At 38.2% G+C, this 22,877-nt stretch overlaps 1 protein-coding gene across 1 annotated transcript in view; it reads left to right on the forward strand.

Annotated features, from left to right (window-relative positions):
- The window catches only part of EPHA10 (EPH receptor A10), an 861,867-nt gene that overhangs the window by 809,616 nt on the left and 29,374 nt on the right, over nt 1–22,877 (forward strand). The window contains exons 11-15 of the mRNA XM_089688795.1: nt 11,322–11,507; nt 12,421–12,482; nt 18,938–19,156; nt 19,621–19,770; nt 20,499–20,692. Of these exons, the coding sequence (XP_089544921.1) occupies nt 11,322–11,507; nt 12,421–12,482; nt 18,938–19,156; nt 19,621–19,770; nt 20,499–20,692 (811 nt within the window). The remainder of the gene's footprint in view (nt 1–11,321; nt 11,508–12,420; nt 12,483–18,937; nt 19,157–19,620; nt 19,771–20,498; nt 20,693–22,877) is intronic.

Raw genomic sequence — 22,877 nt, forward strand, 5'->3', positions numbered from 1 at the left:
GGGGAGAGGGAGGAGAAATAAAATGGCTCAGGTTTTTTGTTTGCTGTCTGTGTGCCCTTTGGTGTGATTCTCACTGAACTTACTTCATGTGTAGTTACCATGGTAGAAAGCAAAAAAGATATCCAACACATGAGTAAAAAAAATGCAGTGAAGAACTGACATAACCTTTACTCCTTTTCAACAATTAAGAAAGATAAAAACGTGGTATGACAGCAATGGGGTTTTAAAGCTGAAATGGGCAAAACATTTATTTAACCACTTGCCTAACGGCACTTTTACCACCTTCCTGCCCAGGCCAGTTTTCAGCTTTCAGTGCTGTTGCACTTTGAATGACAATTGTGCAGTCATGCAACACTGTACCCAAACTAAATTGTTATCATTTTTTTTAGACATATAGAACTTTCTTTTGGTGATATTTAATCACCACTGGGTTTTTTTATTTATTTGCTAAATAAACTAAAAAAGACAACACTTTGAAAAAAGAAGTTTTTTCTTAGTTTCTGGTATAAAATTTTGTAAAAAAGTAATTTTTCTCCTTCACTGATGTGCGCTAATGAGGCTGCAGTGAAGAGCACTGATAGGTGGCACTGTTATGCTTCACTGATAGGTAGAACTGACTGGAACTAATAGGCGGCACTTACTGGCACTGATAGTCAGCACTGGCTGGCACTGAAAGTTGGCATTGAAAGACAGCTCTGATGGCCACTAATATGTGGCATTGATGTTCACTGATATGTGGCATTGATGTGCATTGATGGGCACTGGTATGTGGCATTGATGGACACTGACAGGTGACAATTATGGGCACTGACAGGTGTCACTGATATGGCTACATTGATCATCAGTGCACTGATCAGTGCCCTGATGATCATTGTACATGTCCCCTCTGAGGAATGCTGATTACCATCTCTCTTCTCCTCACGCGCTGTCAGCATGAGGAGAGGACTGCCGATAACCAGCATTTCCTATTTTCATGTGATCAGCTGTGATTGGACACAGCTTATCACATGATAGAGCCTACGTCATTGGCTCTTTACTGCAAATGGTGATCCACTGTGTCCCAGGGATGCAGCGCAGTACCGATCGCCACACCGCGTGCCCCAGGGGGTGCGCATGCACAGCTAGAGTGGGAGGATGTCATATGACATCCTTCCAGAATGAGAGAACCACTTCCCTCCCGTCATTTCCTTATATGGTGGGCGGGAGGCAGTTATGAAAAATAAAAACATGGCATGACTACAACAGGGTTTTAAAGTTGAACAGGACAAAACATTTTTTTCATTTTTGGATAGTGTAAGGGAGGGTTATAAACCCTGTCAGTTTTTTTTAACATCTGTGTCCCATTGGGGATATTGCCCTTCACTTCCTGTCCTATAGCCAAAACAGGAAGTGAGAGGAAATCCCTCTTGGCAACATTCCAAAATTTTAGATTTTCTTTCACTTTCACTCTCAGTGTTAATGGTAAAAAGGACAAATAGAGAGGGGGGAATCTACCTAACAGAGCCACAGACAGCAATAAAAACCTGACAGGTGTTCTAACCCCTCCCCACTTTATCTCAAACAACAAAAAACAGTTTGACTTTGGTTATAATTGTACCTGGTGATTAAAACTAACCTTATTTTAAGTTTCTTCTATTAGCAGACATGCTTAGATAAGCATAAGCACTTGAGGGCCAAGTGAGAGAATAATGTGTGTGTTGATTCTCCTGCTTCCTTGATAGACAGGGCTATGCTGTGGGGTAGAGCTGTGTACATCTCAGGAATGGAAATATAAATCCTTTGGTAGGTGAAACATCTCCAATAAAGTTACATACGTACATAGTTAATCTGGTTGAAAAAAGACACTAGTCCATTAAGTTCAATCAACACACACACACGCATTGAAAACCTCCATATACACTATCCTATACCCACAGTTGGCCCAGAGGAAGGCAAAAAAAACAATAAAGCATGATCCAATTTGCTCACAAAGTTTTTTATTTATGAGGTGAAGTGTTGGTGAGAGTTGTATTCTGAACAAGGTGTGAACTACAGTTGAAATCTATCAAGTTGATTTTCAGTGTCCATTGTGGGACCAAAAGTGCAGTTAGACCAAACAGTACTATGTGAGCTGGAGGTGAGCAGACATCTGGTGGTTGAATTTTGCACTTTTTTGTTTGAAGCACTTGGTGATTGCAAAAGGAAGAAAGCACCATAAAGAAGAAATTTTGGACTTTTTATTTCTACTATTTATTTAAATCTTCTTTCTTAATCATTTTGGATTCAGGCTGTGTTTTGCTTTCAGCGCTGCACTGCTTCACTGTATATATTGATTTTACCTTACAGTGGGGCAAAAAAGTATTTAGTCAGCCACCAATTGTGCAAGTTCTCCCACTTACAAAGATGAGAGAGGCCTGTAATTGGCATCATAGGTAGACCTCAACTATGAGAGACAAAATGAGAAAAAAAATCCAGACAATCACATTGGCTGATTTGGAAAGAATCTATTTGCAAATTATGGTGGAAAATAAGTATTTGGTCACCTACAAACAAGCAAGATTTCTGGCTCTCACATACCTGAACCTTCTTCTTTAAGAGGCTCCTCTGTCCTGTACTCATTACCTGTATCCGTGGCACCTGTTTGAACTTGTTATCAGTATAAAAGACACCTGTCCACAACCTCAAACAGTCACACTCCAAACTCCACTATGGTGAAGACCAAAGAGCTGTCGAAGGACACCAGAAACAAAATTGTAGACCTGCACCAGGCTGGGAAGACTGAATCTGCAATAGGCAAGCAGCTTGGTGTGAACAAATCAACTGTGGGAGCAATAATTAGAAAATGGAAGACATACAAGACCACTGATAATCTCCCTCGATCTGGGGCTCCATGCAAGATCTAACCCCGTGGAGTCAAAATAATCACAAGAACAGTGAGCAAAAATCCCAGGACCACACGGGGGGACCTAGTGAATGACCTGCAGAGAGCTGGGACCAACGTAACAAAGGCTACCATCAGTAACACACTACACCGCCAGGGACTCAGATCCTGCAGTGCCAGACGTGTCCCCCTGCTTAAGCCAGTACATGTCCGGGCCCGTCTGAAGTTTGCTAGAGAGCATTTGGATGATCCAGAAGAGGATTGGGAGAATGTCATATGGTCAGATGAAACCAAAATAGAACTGTTTGGTAGAAACACAACTCGTTGTGTTTGGAGGAGAGAGAATGCTGAGTTGCATCCAAAGAACACCATACCTACTGTGAAGTATTGGGCTGGCAACATCATGCTTTGGGGCTGTTTCTCCACAAAGGGACCAGGACGACTGATCCATGTACAGGACAGAATGAATGGGGCCATGTATCGTGAAATTTTGAGTGCAAACCTCCTTCCATCAGCAAGGGCATTGAAGATGAAATGTGGCTGGGTCTTCCAACATGACAATGATCCCAAACATACCGCCCGGGCAACGAAGGAGTGGCTTCGTAAGAAGTATTTCAAGGTCCTGGAGTGGCCTAGCCAGTCTCCTGATCTCAACCCCATAGAAAACCTTTGGAGGAAACGTTTGACCTCTGTCATTGCCAACAAAGGATATATAACAAAGTATTGAGATAAACTTTTGATATTGACCAAATACTTATTTTCCACCATAATTTGCAAAAAAAATCTTTCCAAATCAGCCAATGTGATTGTCTGGATTTTTTTTCTCATTTTGTCTCTCATAGTTGAGGTCTACCCATGATGCCAATTACAGGCTTCTCTAATATTTTAAAGTGGGAGAACTTGCACAATTGGTGGCTGACTAAATACTTTTTTGCCCCACTGTAAGTAAAAATAGCAGGACCGGTTCCATCATTTGTGGTGAAAAGCAGGAAGCAGGTCCTGGCAGTGAAAAAGTTAAATAAAATGTAATTTAATATTTCAACATGTACTGTATCTTATGAGATCTGAGTATTATGAGAACCAACTTTTTAGTCATTTAGGAGGTTGCATTATTGGACAAGTGTGTATTACACAATGACAAGAGAAATAATTAATCAGTCTTGCATCCTCTAAGTTTTACTTCAAGTTAATCATTCTACTTCACTAATCAACATGTTCATCTGCAAGTATTGTCTGCTCATTGTATGTTTAATTCAATCAGGGCTTATAACCTGCTTTATGTTCTCTGTTATATCATTTTCACCAGTAAACTGAATTATGACAACCAAAGCTACTAATTAGCAATGGCAATCAATAACATCTTAATTGTAATCATTGCTATTTAGTAGATTGTACTTTCTCCCACTTCTTTAATTACAGAGCATTAATTAAATTGGCATTACACAAAGAGTATATACTGCACATATTTTATTAGGATTAAGATGCTAATTACATTTAATTATGCATCTCTGATGAAGTTTTTTTTGATGAATACCTGAACTGTAAAAATGTAATTTACAAATGTTTTGAAAATTCTTCCTTTTATAGAAATGTCAGATGAATTTGAAGTACATTTATATATTCAAAAAAGTTATATTAAAATTATATTATATTTGTATAATAATTTAAACTTGGTGAATAGTGATGCCTCTTATGAAAAAAATATATATTTGGAGATTGGTGATGTGACCTTGTCACTTTTGGAATCATTTGTACAAGAGGTTCTGTAAAACTGTTGGAAAACACACTTGTAAAGCATGTTTTGTTTCACACTACTTTAATTAAATTGTATAAAATTAAGGTGTATGTCTTGGCAAAAAAAGCACAATTACTACATCTCTGCAATACATGTGCATTTTCCCATGGTATATCACTTTAAAAAATATTGCAGATACAGAAAAATACCTGCTGATTTAGCCAAAGTCCTTTTAGTGGTGACATTGTGGTGACATTGTGGTGACAGCATTATTTACTAAGCGTGTAAAGACCGTTTAATTTTCAAAGAGCATGTTCACCAACCAAAGTAAATAAGGTGAAGATGTGTTCACTTTATCTAGTTATGAGCAAGGATTTGTTTCTTGGACAACATTAGATGATTGGTGTGAAATCAGCTTCACCTTATTAAGTGATAATTCATTTAGCATAGTGAATATTAACTTTGCTAAGTGAATAGTCTCTGACCTTTTAGTAATTTAAAGCTCGACTCCAGAAAAATAAAAAAAAATAAAAAACATCTCATTTAGTTTTGGAGCCTAGGAAAAGGGAGTAAATAATTTCCGTTCCTTGCTCCTATTAGTTACCTGCAGTTTCTCTGCAAGCTGTGACCAGCTCCGGTTAAACTCCAGCCTCCTCGTCGCACTATAAAAGGTTAATGTCCCTGTACAGTATATGATGATGCCAAGGCTCCCCCACAGACTGGAACTTCAGGAGGAGGAGAGAACTGGAGTGGGCTGGAGCGAGGAATCAGGTAAGTGAAAAAGCCTCTTTAAATCTTCCCTAGACATAATGAGCAATTATGCAACGCAGTGGGAGGCACTTCAAAGGTGGATGTTTTATTTTTTTGGAGTTGAGCTTTACCCAATCTACCTGCTTGGAATTTCAGTGCAGTAGGGACAGAGCCGTTAAAGTGGAGCTCCAGCCAAACTGTAAAAAAATAAAAGTCAGTAGCTGAAAAAACTGTAGCTGCTGACTTTTAAAAAACAGCAACTCACCTGTCCTTTGGTCCCACCCATTTCACTGGCTGTCCTGTGTTTCCGGTGCTGGCATCTTCAGTGTGGGCACCTAGCTTCACAGCCGGTGCCCACTGCACATGCGCGAGTTGCTCTGCACTTTCTGAATGGTCCAGTAGTCTTCTGGGACCTGTCACGTGTCCCAGAAGACTACAGGGAGGGAGGGGGAGGACAACTTCCACTTCCAATCGCCTAGGCAATCTCAGCAGAAGTTAGAGCAGATACCTGGCAATTTCTGGGGACCAGTCCTAACAGCGGAACTTCCCCTTTTGGGTGGAACACATTATACATGAAGTTACAAGATAACTGGATTTCTTACACATCAACAGGTATTTTGTGTAGCTGCAATCTTTTCAAAGACAGACAACATGGGGAAATGTGTGTGTTGCAGTGCTAAATACGATTTAATAATTTTTTTTTTGCCCAGACATACATTTTAAATTGTATAAGAAAGGAGCCATTATGTTTATGTCTAAAATCTTATTAACAGCATTACCATGCTTCGCTTTTCATGTCAGCAGGAATTTCTCCTTATAATTGCCATTCAAAAAATATAAGTAATTTGTAATAATAGCGTTAGTATATCCAGTTGCCACCGTTAGAAGTGAATGTTCTGATATTTAAACAATTGATCCACAGCCTTGAAGCACAGTGATCACACTGTTAAATAGTCTACTGTAAGCACTTGCCATACTTTAGTTTCCATGACAGCGGAAATGTTTCACCTTGATGGGCACCTGGAACATATAAGTATTTGCAAAAAATAATAATGTTAATATAGTCTTATAGCCTAACAACGCTGGAGGACAAAGATAAAGTACACTCTTTTGTTCATCAGTATAATGTATAGCAGAACATTGTGTTTGTTGTACTTTTTCAACAGCATTATGAAAGATTTCCCATTTTTCTGTCTGTAAATAATCTCAACAGTGCATTAAATGTTAATGCATCATCAACATATTACAAACTCTATTAAAGAATAACTAGAATATTAAAATGGTTCTAAAGGCTCCAGGTTTTTTACCTTCATGCATTCTATGCACAAAGGTAAAAAAAACTTCTGTGTGTAGCAGTCCCCCCTCTCTCGACACTTACCTGAGCCCCATCCCAATCCAGCGATGTCCACTTGAGCCTCGGCTCTCTGGGGACTCTCACTCCTGATTAGCTGAGGCAGCAGCAGGAGCCATTTGCTCCTGCTGCTCTCAATCACAGACAGTGAGCCAATCAGGAGAGGGAGGGGCCGAGCCATGGATCTCTGTGTGAATGGACATTCACACACAGATCCATGGCTTGGAAGCACGCCTTCTTGGGTGCCAGAAAAAAATGACTATTCTATGGGCTGCTTTAGTGCTGTTCTGGCTCATAAGCTTGTAAATATTGCAGACATGAGACTAAGTTGGCTAAGTTGTTTACAGTCCTTTAAGCAAAAGCAGGCAATAAGTGGAGTAGATGGAAACGTTGGTATGATCATGAGCACAATACCGTGTAAGACCTCCTATGTGGCTGTCAGAGCCATGATGACTGTTTGGATGAAAACTGTAAAGATGATTGCTGAAAAATGAAAGAATAAACTGATATCACACAGGGAGCTTCAGAAAGAGCTCATAGACTGCTTTTACTGCATGTGATCAGACAAGTGTGTGCACTGTGATGATGGGGGGCTCATGTATACTAGCTTCACAACATGGCAATGGACAGGCTTTTTTAAAACACTCTGAATGCCAATCAAAGCACCTGTCACTAAATAAAATGGTTTAATTACAGTCTTGTTTACCTGATGCGTTTGCTTTGTTTTGCTTCAAGAATTATACCCCATTTCGCTTTAGTGGTGCTTCAAAGCATCTTCAAAGCCTCCATAGATGTCTATGGCAAAGCTCGCTTACAGCACCTGCAGCTTTTGAGAAGCTTTTATTCAGCTTTAGATTCATTTTGTTTTTGAGGTATTGCAGGTATGGGATATCAACATCCACATGGCATCTGCCAAGCTTTATTAAAGTTAAAAAAAAAGCACCACCGAAGCATCCTTGAAGCATCATCAAAGCACCACCGAAGCATCCTTGAAGCATCATCGAAGCACCACCGAAGCATCATTGAAACACCACTGAAGCATCATTGAAGCACCACCAAAACATCATTAAAGCATCACAGAAGCATGAAAAATTAATCAAAAAAGCATGTTGAAGCATTAGGCTCTTTAATGGGTGCTGAAGTTGAAGCAAGTGTAAACGAGTCCTAAGAGTTGTAGACAATAATAATGATTTTGCCTCCTGCACTATGAAGTAAATGAATAAATAAATAAATAAAATAAATAACTATAAAGCTGATGACACCCAAAACTTATACCTATAAGGGAAATAGTGCTGAGAATATAAATATAATGGTGTAGCGCTACTACATAAAAATTAATATAAACACATATAAAAATATGATATTAATAAAAAACATATACTGTGACACATATACTGTATAGTGATCTGATCCTCTCTGGGATCTTGAAGTGACAGGAAAAATGTGAAAAACATGTGGTCCTAATTGGACCCAATTTAGTGAACACACACACAAAGTAACAAACAGACAACCCAAATCCCTAATTGGGATCAGTGGCTAAAAATCAGCCTAAAAAAATCAAACCAAACAATTGCCGCATGAAAGTGAATCCCTGCAAAGGGGGATATAACTCCTATATAAAGTGACTCATGGTTAGTGGGAACTTAAAAAAAAAACTCCAAATATTAAAACAAATATATGAAAACCACCCAACAATCTTCCCCAATTGGTAACACATATAAATATACCAAAAATGACTAAAAATAATTGTATAGTGAAATATACTTATAAAAGTAAAAAACAGTATAAATTAAAATAAATAATTGTAAAAGTCCAAAAAAAGTGCACGTATGCCAAGTGTTCCATGCAGTGGATGTGCATTACAGCCACTAATGATAAAATCCAAAAATGGCTGAATTGCCTCATCACCTCCTTACCGTGACCAAATGGGCCAAAATGCTTGTGGGATCACAAATGGATTCCCCTCTATGGTATCCTTCCAAATAGTAAAGACCACATCAGTAGTGTGCATTTAGCATCTCAGGTCCCCTTCTGGTTCCCTTCAGATGTGCGTAAACATAATACAGCCAACTCACATATAGATCTTAATAATGACATAAAAGAGAGATCCTCCATAGTGTAATACCATTTAATGTAAACAGAAAGACATAGCACCGCCAATTGCCAACTCACTTGGTATCAACAGAAAACAAGCATTTAAACCACATGCTATGGGTGTAGTTTGCATAGGTTTTAGGAGTAGCAATACGGCGTCCACGCCGGTACGTGGTGACGCACTTCTGGCGTGGACACCATCTTGCTACTCCTAAAATTCCCCTAAAAAACCCTTAAATTACCTTACAGGTCTCAGGGAACCCCTGCTTATAATTATTATGTATATAGCTCACAGGTCATTAGTGCAAACAGCTGGTTAAGGAAATAAGTATATAAAAAATGAGTAAAGTATGCATCAAATTAAGGGCTTTTGACTTCCAGGGCTCCTGTGTAAGACAAAATTATTTTCAGTAATATTAAGGAAATGAAACGCATAATATTAGTTGCTGGAAATGAAATGCAGACTGTGAAAAATGTAGTGTTACCTCACATTAGTGGTCAGTTGAAAAATGCCCCTTGCACTGTGGTCATTGAAGTCTCTATACATAATGATGGTCAGTGTAGTGTCCATTGGCAAGTCAGTGAAGTGCTTTGTTACCTTTGTGGTTAGTGGTGAAGAGGCCCCCTTTTATTGGTGATTGGCGGAGAAGGGTCCTATTACACTGGTGGTCAGTGGGAAGAATATCTCTTACATTGGTGGCCAGTGGGAAGAATAGTTTTGTTACAGATAGCTGAAAAAAAATTGGTGCCAGTGGTAACTTATGTGAGAGGCAGTATTTTCTCATTGCTCAAGGAACCACTAGCAACTTCTGCAAGAACCATAGAGTTCCATAGACTCCTAGGAGGGCATTGAAAGGCCAGATAGTGATGGGAAGTCTCTACAGGGGAGACAGAGACAGCAACAAAAATGTTCTCTATAAGATTTTTAAAGTTGTCTCTGCCTCCCTGCACTAGTGACCCATTCTGCCTTCAGGGTAGGTTCAAATTTGTCTGCAGCAGGCTGGTTGTGGGTGCAGGAATCGCACCTGTTCCCGCACCAGCAACCACCTGCAGCCAAATCCTGCTTTTACAAGATGCGCATGGCTGCCATTCATTCTGAATAACACCCTCACACATCTCAGCCCATAGCTTGTTTATGGGTGTGAGAACTGCATGGTCAAAAAGACGATGCAATTTCCCTGCAGCTGTGTTTTATAAAGGTGCAAGTGCCTTTTTTTCTACGGAATATGCGGGCACAGCAGCCCATTCAAATAAATGGGTAGCGGTGCCCAAGCAAACTTGGGCCACACAGCCTGCAGTATTATGAGCCTAGGGTAAAGGCTTAGTTCACCTTTTGGACCCTGTTTCATGCTGCAACCAAATTCAGGGTGTAGCAAAAAGCATGGTTGGAAACCTAAACCCCCAACATCAAAATGTCCCCCCTTTCCTGAATTGTGGGTGCTTTTCCCTGCAGACATCTTTTTTGAATTTGAGTGTGGCTGGGAGTGACATTGCCCACACAGTTTTGTCATCCATTCACCAAGATCTATGAATGAATATACTACTACTACTAAGTCCCATCTGACATAATGACAAAGGGGCTCAGCAGGACAGCCGGCAGTAAGGTGGGCATGTCACCATATTTGTGTTCATTCATTACTTCTACCAGTATAGACTGGAGGTAAGCAATACATGAGACTGTTCCCTTTGGTCATAGTTGGTGCATTGATTACATTTTTCTGAAAGATGGACTATGCCTTTAACTTCTTGTGCTGGTATCATGGGTATAGTGTATGGGAACTATTTTCCCTAACAAAGTCACCAACAAAAAAAAATTGGGGGGCTTTTCCTTTTAGTTTTCAGAAATATGTGTAATCTATTAATATATATAATATATGTAAAAAGTGTATGTATATAAACTGTTTTGATGATTCACAATTCCTTTTATGCATCAACATCTACAGTATCTCCCCAGTGAGCCAGAGCACAGAACTATACATTGAATTTTATTGAGCTGTTTCTGGTATGCTTTATTTACAGTAACTTTAATGTTAAGGCTAATTCCAGTTAAATCAAAATAAATGGTTTTGCTAATAATAAAATGTTTAAATTGAATGATACAAAACAATTTTTTTACCATTAGCTATGAATCTGTGTCCACTTTAGCCAACTGATAATGTGTTAGTAAAAATCCATTTATTTTTTCACAACCATGCCACATTCAAAGTCCCTTAAATCCCTTTTCACCCCCTTTCTGATGCTCAGTGTGAATTTCAGCAAGTGGTCTCCACCACATCTATATGTCTGAATGCATTGCATCAATGTCATGTGATTGGCTGATTGAGATATATATATATATATATATATATATATATATATATATATTACACAATCAAAGCATGGAAATCAAATAATATTGTATGCACTGTCTAGTTGAATCTACAATCTTCTGTTCCTACTACAGGCAGAGACACTTCTGGTGTTCTTTTTTAAACGTTTAGATGATATGATGATACAGTATATACCATTTTCAAATCTATATTGTATTTCAGGGGAATATGGTGAAATTTGCAAGGGTTGCTTGAAACTACCAAGCAAAAGAGAACTTCCAGTTGCAATACAGACTCTCAGAGCTGGCTGCTCAGAAAAACAGAAGCGTTCATTTCTGGCAGAGGCTAGCATAATGGGACAATTTGACCATCCCAACATCATACGCCTAGAAGGAGTCATCACTAGAGGTAAGAAAACAAATTCTACAGTTTTAATCAACTCATCTAGGTAGGTAAAATGAACCATGCATCTAATCCATGCTTCATATTTCTGTACATATAATAGCTTGCATGCAACAATGTTGAGACACTGTCAGTGGATTGCACTGCTAAATTTTTACCCTGTAATGAGTACTGCAAATATTATACATACTTGTGTGTCCAATACCTTTTTCATTTTATGGTTCTTTTAATGTTTTAATGGTTAATTTTTTAAACTGATTTTATTTAATATTTTAGGAATTCAGGTAATTAGCAGTACAAAAAAGCATACACGTTCGTACAAAGATAAATAGATAGGTAAAAAGGCCAGATAAAGCATCTCAAGCATAAAACAAGTAATTGTCATACAAGCATGAGCTATATCATGGAATAAAAATTGTAAATCTATAAACCGTTTACCATTATGTCCCCTGACATAGGAGAGGATTTGGAAACATGGTGAGCGTGTTGGTTCATATTTATTGCAAAGTGAGCTGACACTTCCAGAAGTACTGGATCCTGTGATCTGTAACCCCCTCCCCCCGATATGTCATGGCCGCAAAGAAATGAACTCGGGCTGGCAGAAGCCACTTGGACATAGTGAGCTGCAATAAAAGTACTGTCATCATATGGCACTGATAGCTCCAGAATGACTAACCAGAGTTGTCAGGGTCACACTAGAGCGGAACTTTTCTTACAGTTAACTGTCTGCAAGTAGGCCCATTTAAACCAGTAATGTTGAGCGTATCTAGCAAATATTTACTGATTCCAAATCAAACATTTTTGCCATATTACTGAAACATCAATATACCACTATTTCACTTTGTTTAAATCCAAGTAGCATGTATATCTTACATATATGTTGAAATATATTAATGACACAGCTTTTACTACTTTACAGGTAATACAATGATGACTGTAATGGAATATATGGGTAATGGTGTTCTGGATTCCTTTTTAAGGGTATGTAATCCTCAAGTTGAAATATCTGTTCTTTAGTTATGCACGTTAAAGCATCAGTGCACCCAAACTGATATCTCATTTTGGAATAGGTATCAGCAGTAAGGTTAAGTTTAGACATGCCGCACCCCTGAAAAGTGAAAACCTTTGGGTATGAGGCATTTGCTGGGCAGTGAGGCAGCAGTATGACACCTCCTTACCCTCTGTTTTAAGCCCATAACTTCTGAACCAACAATTTTCTTTAATGAGTTGTGTTATGATGTAACAGGAGCAGTAATTTTTGATGCACCCACTAATCAAAGCATCTCCACAGTGGCATGTTAGCACCCCCATCTGCTTTGCAACCTAAGGGAATGGTTGGGCGGGGCAATAAAAATGCAGCTCAACCACGCATTTCTAATGCACTCCACTCTCAACTTCAAGTCTTAATAAGCTTTGAAAATCACCTATTGGCAGCTTATATTTCATATTTCACTCAGGTTACATTTCTATGTTTCCTGTTAGAGGTCTCCAAATGCCTGATACTTCATATTGGAAGGACATTTATTCTGTTCCTACTAATACATATTTCCAAAACACGTAATAACATCTATTAAAAAAAGAAATCATTTTACTGATGATAGCAACATACGTTTTTTGTTGTTAGTTATTTTATGATGGAAAAGGAGTTTAGTAGTTATTGTGTTACTTAATGCAATCTTTTCTATCTATATCAGCCTACAGTTTAAATCAATCAAGAACTATGTATGATTAGGCTTAACATTTAATGCTAAAGTTTATTAATATTGTACCATTCAAGGCCTCAATTCATCGTATTGTATTGATTCACAATTTACGTACTTACTTATACAATTTTGTGTAGGCCTATTACCTGCTGCAAGAGTACATAAATATGTCAAGATGCAAACTGACCACACTTGGACGGATAGTCTTCCATGCCTGGCATGGTCAGAATAGAAAAAAAAAAGCAGGAGCACTGGCAGGATCACTAGGTATTTCACAGTCAAGTATACAATGCAAAGAGAGCAGGATACTTTTTAATACAATAATATAATAATACAGACACATATCTGCAATATTACACTTTGGGATGGCATACACCTTAATTTCAGATATTTTAATGGTGTGTTAAATTTTTTTTTTATAAACTGTCAAAGCATTACATCAGGTCGTTTTCGATGTCTGTGATCTCGCTGAGGAGATTCACTTTCTTTATTTATCCAGTTGACCAGTGTCACCGGGAAAAGAAGTGCTGTGAAAACCAAAACTTTGCCATTGTCACCAGGACAGGGATAAAGGGGAAATCTTTGAATGGGAAAACACGTTAAAGTGAAAACTGTCAACAAGTAGATTACTCTGGAGAGGTTTCCTCTCATTTTTTGTTGTGTCCCCTAGACAAGAATGGAAGGGAAATCTTCCCAATAACATTTTTGTCACCACCCTACCTAGAGAACATCGTTAAAAGATAGCTCAATGTGACCAGTTAAGGTTAATTTATTAAAAGTGCTCAATTGAAGGAGAACTCAAAAATTGTGTGAAAATGTACTCCAATTATCTAATCATGTGAAATCCAAATCATGTTCACTTTGAATATGTAATCCTGGGCAGATGTTTCCCATCATTGAATATTATTATTATTATACAGGATTTATATAGCACCAACAGTTTGTGCACTGCTTTACAAAATGAAGGTAGACATAACAGTTACAATACAATTTGGTACAAGAGGAAACAGAAGGCCCTGCTCATTAGAGCGTACAATCTAGGAGAATATAATTATGAAGTCAATATTCACACATTTTGTGAGCGAAGATTCTCAGCTCCTTTAGTAAATCAGCCCAACTGTGTCTTCTCATGTCATTTTGACAAAGTGTTCTTTTACACATCAATTACCTACATGTTTGCTTTGGACAAAAGAGTGGGATGTGGAAAAAACTATTTTCTTTAAACTTTAAAAATATACTGATAAAGGGATGGGAAAGAAAAAGAGAGCATTTTAGTTTGTTGTTTGTTTTTCTGCTTTTATGTTTCATCGCATAAATATAATTCTTTGGAGATGTGCATTGCTAACAATGTGTAGGCTGACATCCTTTATCCTACCCTGGCTATTATCTTAGTAGAATACATCAAGGACAGTTGTCCACTTGAAACCCCGAGGCTTTTAAGCTGAATATTTGTGTGTCGCATCAGTTTGTTGTATTATTCGATTTAAAGCTAGAAAATTAAAATTCCCTCCCCTTCAGCACTTACACAGCACATGAAAACCACAGACCACAATAGTAAGTTTGTGCTCGGGAAAACATAAAAGGTGTAGAGGAAATAAAAGGTTGGAGGGTGTAAAACAAAAGCTGAACAGCAGACAATTTTGTCTGAGCTGATTATGACAGAGCACATAGAGCATTTACAAGACAACATGTATAGCATATAAGCTTCAGGCTGCATGATTGTGTTAAAAAGAACATTTGTTTGAGCCTAAATGCATCCCGCCATGTACTGCTTCTGCAGGTTTTATGAATATGTTTTGCTGACTGGGAGCTTGTCTGTTATGTGGAATTTTATTACACCCTATGAAGTTTCCAGCTATCTTCAGCTATGCTTGTGTTCTCATGCGGATTTATGTAGCAGTGCAAAAGTACAATGATGATGCACATAGCCTAGTAACTCAAATCAATAAATCAATCAAGTATAATGTTTAGTGCACAATATAAAGTCAGTCATTTAAAGGATCCTATTTATAAATAACTGGAATATTTTAATTGTCCAAGAGATTAGACTAGGAGCTGGAGTGGTGAATATGGGCAACACTTTCAATTTTAATCCTGTTTACTCATCTCCAGTTTTATATAAGAAACACAATGTTTTTCAGCAAATATATTGCATTTGCAAAGTACGATTTGCAAAAAAAAAACAAGTTTAAGTGCTCCTGAATTAACATTTTCAAATAGAACTGAGAATTTCACTGGCTTTTAAGATATATTGTATATATTATTCATTATGTGATTGTAGCCATGTGTTTCTTTTTTAGGATTATGACACTCATAGATAGCTGTTATTCAACTGATCATAAATAGAACTGAAAAAAATAAGGATGCTGCTAAAAGCATGATAATTACACCACTATCCCTTTAGAGCAACTATTTTTAACCACTTTGTATTACTGTTAGATGCTATTTCTTGTGCATTAAATGTTTATAAAATGCCTTAAATACAGGTTCATTTAAACAAACCAAGTGAATTTTTTTAGGTGTGTGTATGTATGTATGTTTTTTTTAATGTATAGACTTGAGTAAAAAAAAAGCATATTTTGCTTAAAGTGCATCTGTGTCCAGAGTTACATATTCTTAACAAGCAGTAAAAAACTCTTTAAAACAAATCTTCACTGACTCTCTAACCATGCGCACTATAAAGTAGTTCATTTTTGAGGCTCCTCAATGATCAGTTCTGAAACTGATTGTCATTTGGTGTCTGACAGCTTAGAAATTACTGAGCTACATACAGGACTAACAAGATTATGCTTTCCAAACTTTGAAAACCAATTTCTCTGTAATGTTTATAGATACAGAGGTGAATGAGAGCTCGTTTTAAAATGATTATGGCTATCTCATAAAGCAATTAATAATCATGTAAGTACTTAATGTGTATAGACAAAGCACAGGTTCACTCTAAGAGACTGTATCACTTTGCTCATTCAGGTAATTCTTTTTAAAGCTCAGTTGTCGACTCATTTATACTTACCACACTCAGGGCTTTTTTTCTCCGAGAATAGGTTCAGAAACTCAGTCATGCCCCCCAACTGCCCTCCCCCACACTGCAGGCAGCTCCACCTTTCTCACTTGCTGGGAGATCATCCAACACAGGCATCGGCATCCAGGCACCAAGGAAAAAAATATAGATTACAGAGGGTGCAGCCCAAAAATGCACTCTCTCCCACCCATGACTGCACCGCACCCTAGGCACCTGCATTTTTCTTGTCCCTGTCCTGCACTCGGTGGGATATGCTCAGAAGATCTGATATGTTGGAGCCACTGGGAGACAGGCTATCAGTTGTAAACACAGAAGCTAGACTACTATCACTATTAGTGATAGTGGTGAGCAGGGAGTAGAAGACCTGAGCCAGAGGTGACAGAACTGAGTTGCACCAAGTTTCCATTGCTCAGTTCTTGGATTAAAGCATGATCCCTGTGTAAGCTTCATTTCAGATGGTGTTGGATCTTACAGAGGATTTATAATACCACCCTCACATTCACGTGACTCGTGATTAGGCCTGGAAACTGACCTCTCAGGCTTGAGATCTTCGTCATGTTAAAAGATCACATTCTGCCTAATAACTGGAAGCAGGGTGGATCCAGGGTCTCCAGTAGAACAGTGAGTGAAAATTGAAGATATTCTGTCACTTTGCTAATTCATTTTCACCAGGCGATATACAAAATTCAGTAAAAAAATACTTAAAGTTAAAAGCTTATTCCCGAACACATGTTTTGTTTTTGGATGGAGTTTGGGGAAGAAAATATTACATTCCATGCCTGTAACTGGAAATGATCCTGCCTCATACAACATTCTGCTTCTGTGAGCTATAGACCACAAAGGAGCTATTAGTCAAAATACACCTATAGTGTAGGTTCACCTTCAGCAAGATTGTCCAAAAAATTTCCCTATGCAATTCCATATTCTGTAAATAGTCATACCAGCGTTCTTTCTATTTTAAATGGTGCATTTTATCCCATTACAGATGCAGCTGTTGGGAGGCCTCTCCACAAAAACAGTTGGCCCCTTATCCCCCTTGAACCTGCTTATGCAGGACAGGCAGAACAACTCAAATAATGTGTCTGCTAGCAGATGATCCAAGTTGCCCATTCTGAGTGCCTGTGCAGTGCACTCTTCTTACTCCAGATAAGCTTCTTGTACCATTGAAATGCTTTTATGCACTGTTTTTGAATAAATAAAATGTTGCTCTGAAGAAAAAGGAAGTGCAGCCATCCAGATTTTTCATTTGTGCATGTACAACAGCTTGCTGGGCTAGCACCCCTCCTGTGTTTGGAAAGTGGATGTTAATTGCCAGCTTACCTGGAGCAGGGGTAGAAGTTGATCCAATTGAGCTCAGTAGTGGCTGCTCCAAGCTGTTCAAACTGAGAAGCGTAATCACTGGGTCCCGGCCGGTGATTACTCGCCGGTGCCTGGTGATTGCCGAGGATCTCCGACGGGGAGGAGAACTGTTTGTAAACAAAATAGTTCTCCTCCCTGTCAGCTCGTGCACACTGCTTTGGATGGCTGTGCACAGCCAGCCATGCAAAGTAGTGTGCTTACAGTAAAGCACACGGACACAGCTTATAGTGAAACAGCACACAGCACACAGTTATCCCTTTGCTCGCCCCTTATGTTAACCCCTTCCTCCTCAGTGCCATTATTACAGTGTCAGTGCTTTTTTTTTTAGCACTGATCACTGTATTGGTGTCAGAATGCCTAATACAGTCCTGCAGTCCCACTATAAGTCGCTGGTCGCAACCATTACTAGTAAAAATAAAAAATTAAAATTAAAATCCCAGTATATATACTACCATTTGTAAACAATATAATTTTCACGTAAACCAATTAATTTACACGTATTGGGATTTTTTTAGCAGAATACATTTTGTCCTAAATGTATGATGAAATTTGATTTTTTAAATTTTTTTTAATAGACATGTTTAATAGCAAAAAGTCAAAAATATTGTTTTTTTCTCAAAATTGTTGGACTTCTTTTTTTATAGCGCAAAAAAAAAAAATCGCACATTCAATTAAATACCACCCAAAAAGCTCAATTTATGAGAAAAAAGGACATACATTTCATTTGGGTGCAGCGTTGCATGAACATGCAATTGTCAGTTAAAGTAATGCAGCGGTGTAAAGGCAAAAAATGGCCTAGTCAGGAAGAAGGGATAAATCCTCAGGAGGGCAAGTGGTTAAAAAAAATCAACCAAGCTGGGTGGGAAATTCTAGCTCAAGCAGTAACTACATCCTATCAGATGCAGCCACTGTTTGGGTTATAAGGCAGCCATAAGTTCTGTGGCTGCTGAAAACAACACTCATCCATACTAAAGAGGAATCTGTTGATTTTCTCTTGCTCAGCAGGTGAACTGAAAGAGAGAAATCTATGCGTGTATAGCTAGCTTAGGATATAACACTGAATCCTTTCCCATCCACGTAATTTGATTAGAGGAAGTTATTGATGGGTGCAGTAAAGGAGTTTGCAACTTTTTTTTTCTAAATGGTGCTGTAACTAACACAATATCTACATTTACTGAAGTCTTGTCTGGAATTCTACTTTAACATTAATAGCATTTCATTTGAATTGAAAGGACTTTAACTATATTTCCTAAATGGATCATAAAAATTCCAGATATCTTTGGTAATGCTCATATTACTGTTTATGACATGATGTGAAGTTTCAACTTTTATCTAAAGTATCCTTTTTCCCTTAGAAACATGAGGGGAAATTTACAATTGCTCAGCTGGTGGGTATGTTGACTGGCATAGCTTCTGGAATGAAGTACCTGACAGAGATGAGCTACATTCACAAGTGCCTTGCTGCACACAAAGTCCTTGTCAACTCTAACCTGGTCTGCAAAATATCTGGATTTCGACATATTCAAGATGATAAACTTGACACAGTGTATTCCACCATGGTTCGAAATTCAAATGTAAGAATTTTTTTTTTTTATAGCTGGTCAGTATTTTAACTTGAGCTAAAACTGAGGTTATACTTGTCTTTTCTAATCTGCTATTGTCCTCTGAAGTTTATCTCTGTGCACATGAATTATAAAGATTGTTTATGCTATTGTCTAATTGTTTGATATTTATATACATTTCATAGAATTCAGTGCAATCAAAGGGGAACAATGAGAGAAATGCAAATTGCAGCAATGCAAAACAATCAGTTTACTATATAATTTGTTCAGCAAATTGTCTTGAGATAGTAATAAATATTAAAATGGAGGAGCTCATGTCTATAATAGGGATGATATTGAAACAGCCCCAAAAGATCCACAATGGCTCAAAATTGATAATGTAAAATCTAAAATGTTGTGTTTTGGATATGTTTATTTATAAATGACTTATGAGTGAGTTTAGAATTGGGAATTGATCATTATTTGCTACATTGCAGGGTGGAAAGAGCACAGTTTTATGGACAGCACCAGAAGCAATTCAATATCATCGTTACAGTACTGCCAGTGATGTATGGAGCTTTGGTATAATAATGTGGGAGGTCATGTCTTACGGTGAAAGACCTTACTGGGACATGTCTAATCAAGATGTGAGTTGTCATAATTAATATTATATTATTACAATTATAAAATATATTATAAATATGTATACATACACACATTTGTATTATAAATATTTATTCACACATAAACTATATACTGTATGTTTTGCTGGTCATTAGAAGACTCTTTTGTTCTCCAAATTACCCAGATTCAACTCAGGCTCTGGATGTGTACAGCGAGGTCTGGCTACATGCACCTTGACATAACTGAAGATGTTTTTACACCTTTTGGCCACCCTGTACATATCATCACCTATTTACAATTATAAAGAGAATTGCACAAATATTGCATACATGCAGGATAGAGCAGATGTGTAAAATTGACGTCTATGGGCTGCATGTAGCTGCTTCATTGTGGCCCTTAGTGACTTAAGGATAAAAAAAAATAATGCATCTCCAGCTGTTCTCGAATTGATAATTTATACTGTACTTCCCAACATAATGTTCCAGCTAAATACTTCAGGAAATGTCTTCTGGTCCCTTTATCTGGAATTAGATATTGTACATTGCAGTTTTTACTTTATTGTTAAGGTCCAAATTGCCATAATCTTTTTTCTGGAATGAAGTAGGTGTAACCAATAGTAGACACAATATGCCCCACTTGAAGATTTAATCTACTCCAATCAATTCAATGTTTCATCTAAGCTTGACATGTCTGCTGTAGAGAGAGAATGAGAGAGAGAAATTTGATGTGTATTCTATGTTTTATTACCAAGGTCATCAAAGCCATAGAAGATGGATTCCGACTTCCAGCACCAGTGAACTGTCCACCTGCTCTCCATCAGCTGATGTTAGATTGCTGGCAGAAGGACAGAAATGACAGACCAAAATTCACTCATATTCACAACATTTTATCCAAACATGGGCAGAGTCCTGAGAAATGTCAGTCGGCCACATCCACAACAACAAGGTAGGCATTTTCTTCCAGCTCTTTGTAAATTGTACTGTTTGTAGAAATCTGGCAGACACGAATGTCTGCTGATCACTATGGTTTACAACCTAAAGAATCTTGTATTAACATTAGTACAAAAGTTGGGCTTGTGATTGAAATCATAGAATGGCATGTACAAGTGTCATGTTTTTATGATTGTCATGTTTTCATGACATTCCTTATATCTTTATTATACATTACACCTCATATACAACAACAACAACTACTCTATACAATAATGCAAATATATTCCCTTCAGTAACACCATACACATGGTACTGTACTACAATGCATCCCCCTCAGTGGTATCCTTAACCATTTGCCGACTGCACTATAGCTAAATGACGGTGAAGTGCGGTCATCCAATTCTGGGAGGGCATTTATTGATGTCCTCCCAGAACCGCGCTCCCCACGTGCCCACTGTGGTGTACACCTGGAGCTCTCTGTGATTGCTGTGTCCTTTGGCCTGCAGAAAGTACTGCTGATAACTGGCAAGTGTGAAAGGAGACATCTACACTAAAAATCAGATTAACAGTGCCCATCAGTGCTGCCTACTAATGCCAAAAAGTGTCCACTAGTGCTGTCAATCTGTGTCCACCAGTGCTGCCAATCAGTGTCCATCAGTGCTGCCAATCGGTGTCCATCAGTGCTGCCAGTTAGTACCCATCAGTGCTGCCAATCAGTACCCATCAGTGCTGCCAACCAGTGCCCATCAGGGCTGCCAGTTAGTGCTGCCTATGAGCGTCCTTTAGTGCTGCCTATAAATGGCCTTCATTGCTGACTTTTAGTGCCCTTCAGTGCTGCCTATTAGTGCACATCAGTGCCACCTATCAGTACAGCCTCATCAGTGCCTCCTCATCAGTGCAGCCCAACAGTGCCCATCAGTCCCGCCTATCAGTGCCCATTAGTGCCGCATATCAGTGCTGCCTATCAGTGCAACATATCAGTGCTGCCTATCAGTGCCACCTCATCAATGCCCATCAGTGCAGCCTATCAGTGTCCATCAATGCAGGCTCATCAGTGTACATCAGTGAAGGAGAAAAATTACCTTTTTGCAAAATATTATAATAGAAACTAAGAAAAACAGATTTTTTTTAATGTTTGGTCTTTTTTTTTGTTCATTTAGCAGAAAATAAAACACCCAGTGATGATTAAATACCACCAAAAAAGCTCAATTTGTGTGGAAAAAAATTATAAAAATGTCATTTGCATACAATGTTGCATGACCGGGCAATTGCCATTCAATGTGCAACAGCGCTGAAAGCTGAAAATTGGCCTGGGCAGGAAGGGGGTGAAGTGCCTGGTAGGCAAGTGGTAAGGTAAAGTGCATGTATCAGTAATTTGCATAAATCATTAATACACAATATTTCAACTATAACAATCACTATGCAACATAGTGCTTGTTATAAATTCTGAACAAAAGTAAGCAACACAAGTCTCTCTGTGAGGTACAGTAGGTACATCAGAATTCACTTTTGAGACCAAGTGACATCACCACTGTGTCTCTGTGTTTCTTAATGCAATGCATGGCTTGTAAGAGGGGCCCACAGAGTGCTATCCCTAGTTAGAAAAAAACATCACAGTAGCCTGCCTCAGTTATCCTTTCAAAAGTAATGTAACGTGTGATGATGAGCCTTCATGACTAAAAGAACGGAAATTCTGGATCAAAAGGGCCAGGTTAGTAGCTGTGGGTTTGAGAAAGAAAGAGCTTGATAATGTTGGATGTCCTCCATTTCATAAATGAAAAGGTCTCTATCTGCTTCCTGCATCTTCTAAAACACACTGTGGGAAGCTCAAAGTATGCAGTAAAAGCAGAGTAAGCAATTTCAGTACAAGCGGGGAGCCTGTACAACAGCTTTTCAGAGTTCAGATTTAACAGTGAATTATTTGTAAACTAAGTATCTCTGGCTATTACATGCATGTGTATGCTACTACAACTCTTCCGCACATGGACTACAACTATCCAACATATATATGGATGAGTTTTTCTTCTGTACTGATAAATTAAACATTTCTTGTCCTTTTGAACTGTAAAATATGATCCTGCTATAGGTTAAAGGGAAACAGGCTATTATTTTGCGGTAGACACTGAATGTTCTAAAAATGTATTGCCTTTGGTCTATGAAAAATGATCTTTACCATAATGTTAAAGAGGATCCCAAAA

Source organism: Staurois parvus, unplaced genomic scaffold (assembly GCF_062004578.1).
Source record: "Staurois parvus isolate SC_StPar_1 unplaced genomic scaffold, SC_StPar_1.0 ptg000454l, whole genome shotgun sequence".
Classification (NCBI taxonomy): Eukaryota; Metazoa; Chordata; class Amphibia; order Anura; family Ranidae; genus Staurois; species Staurois parvus.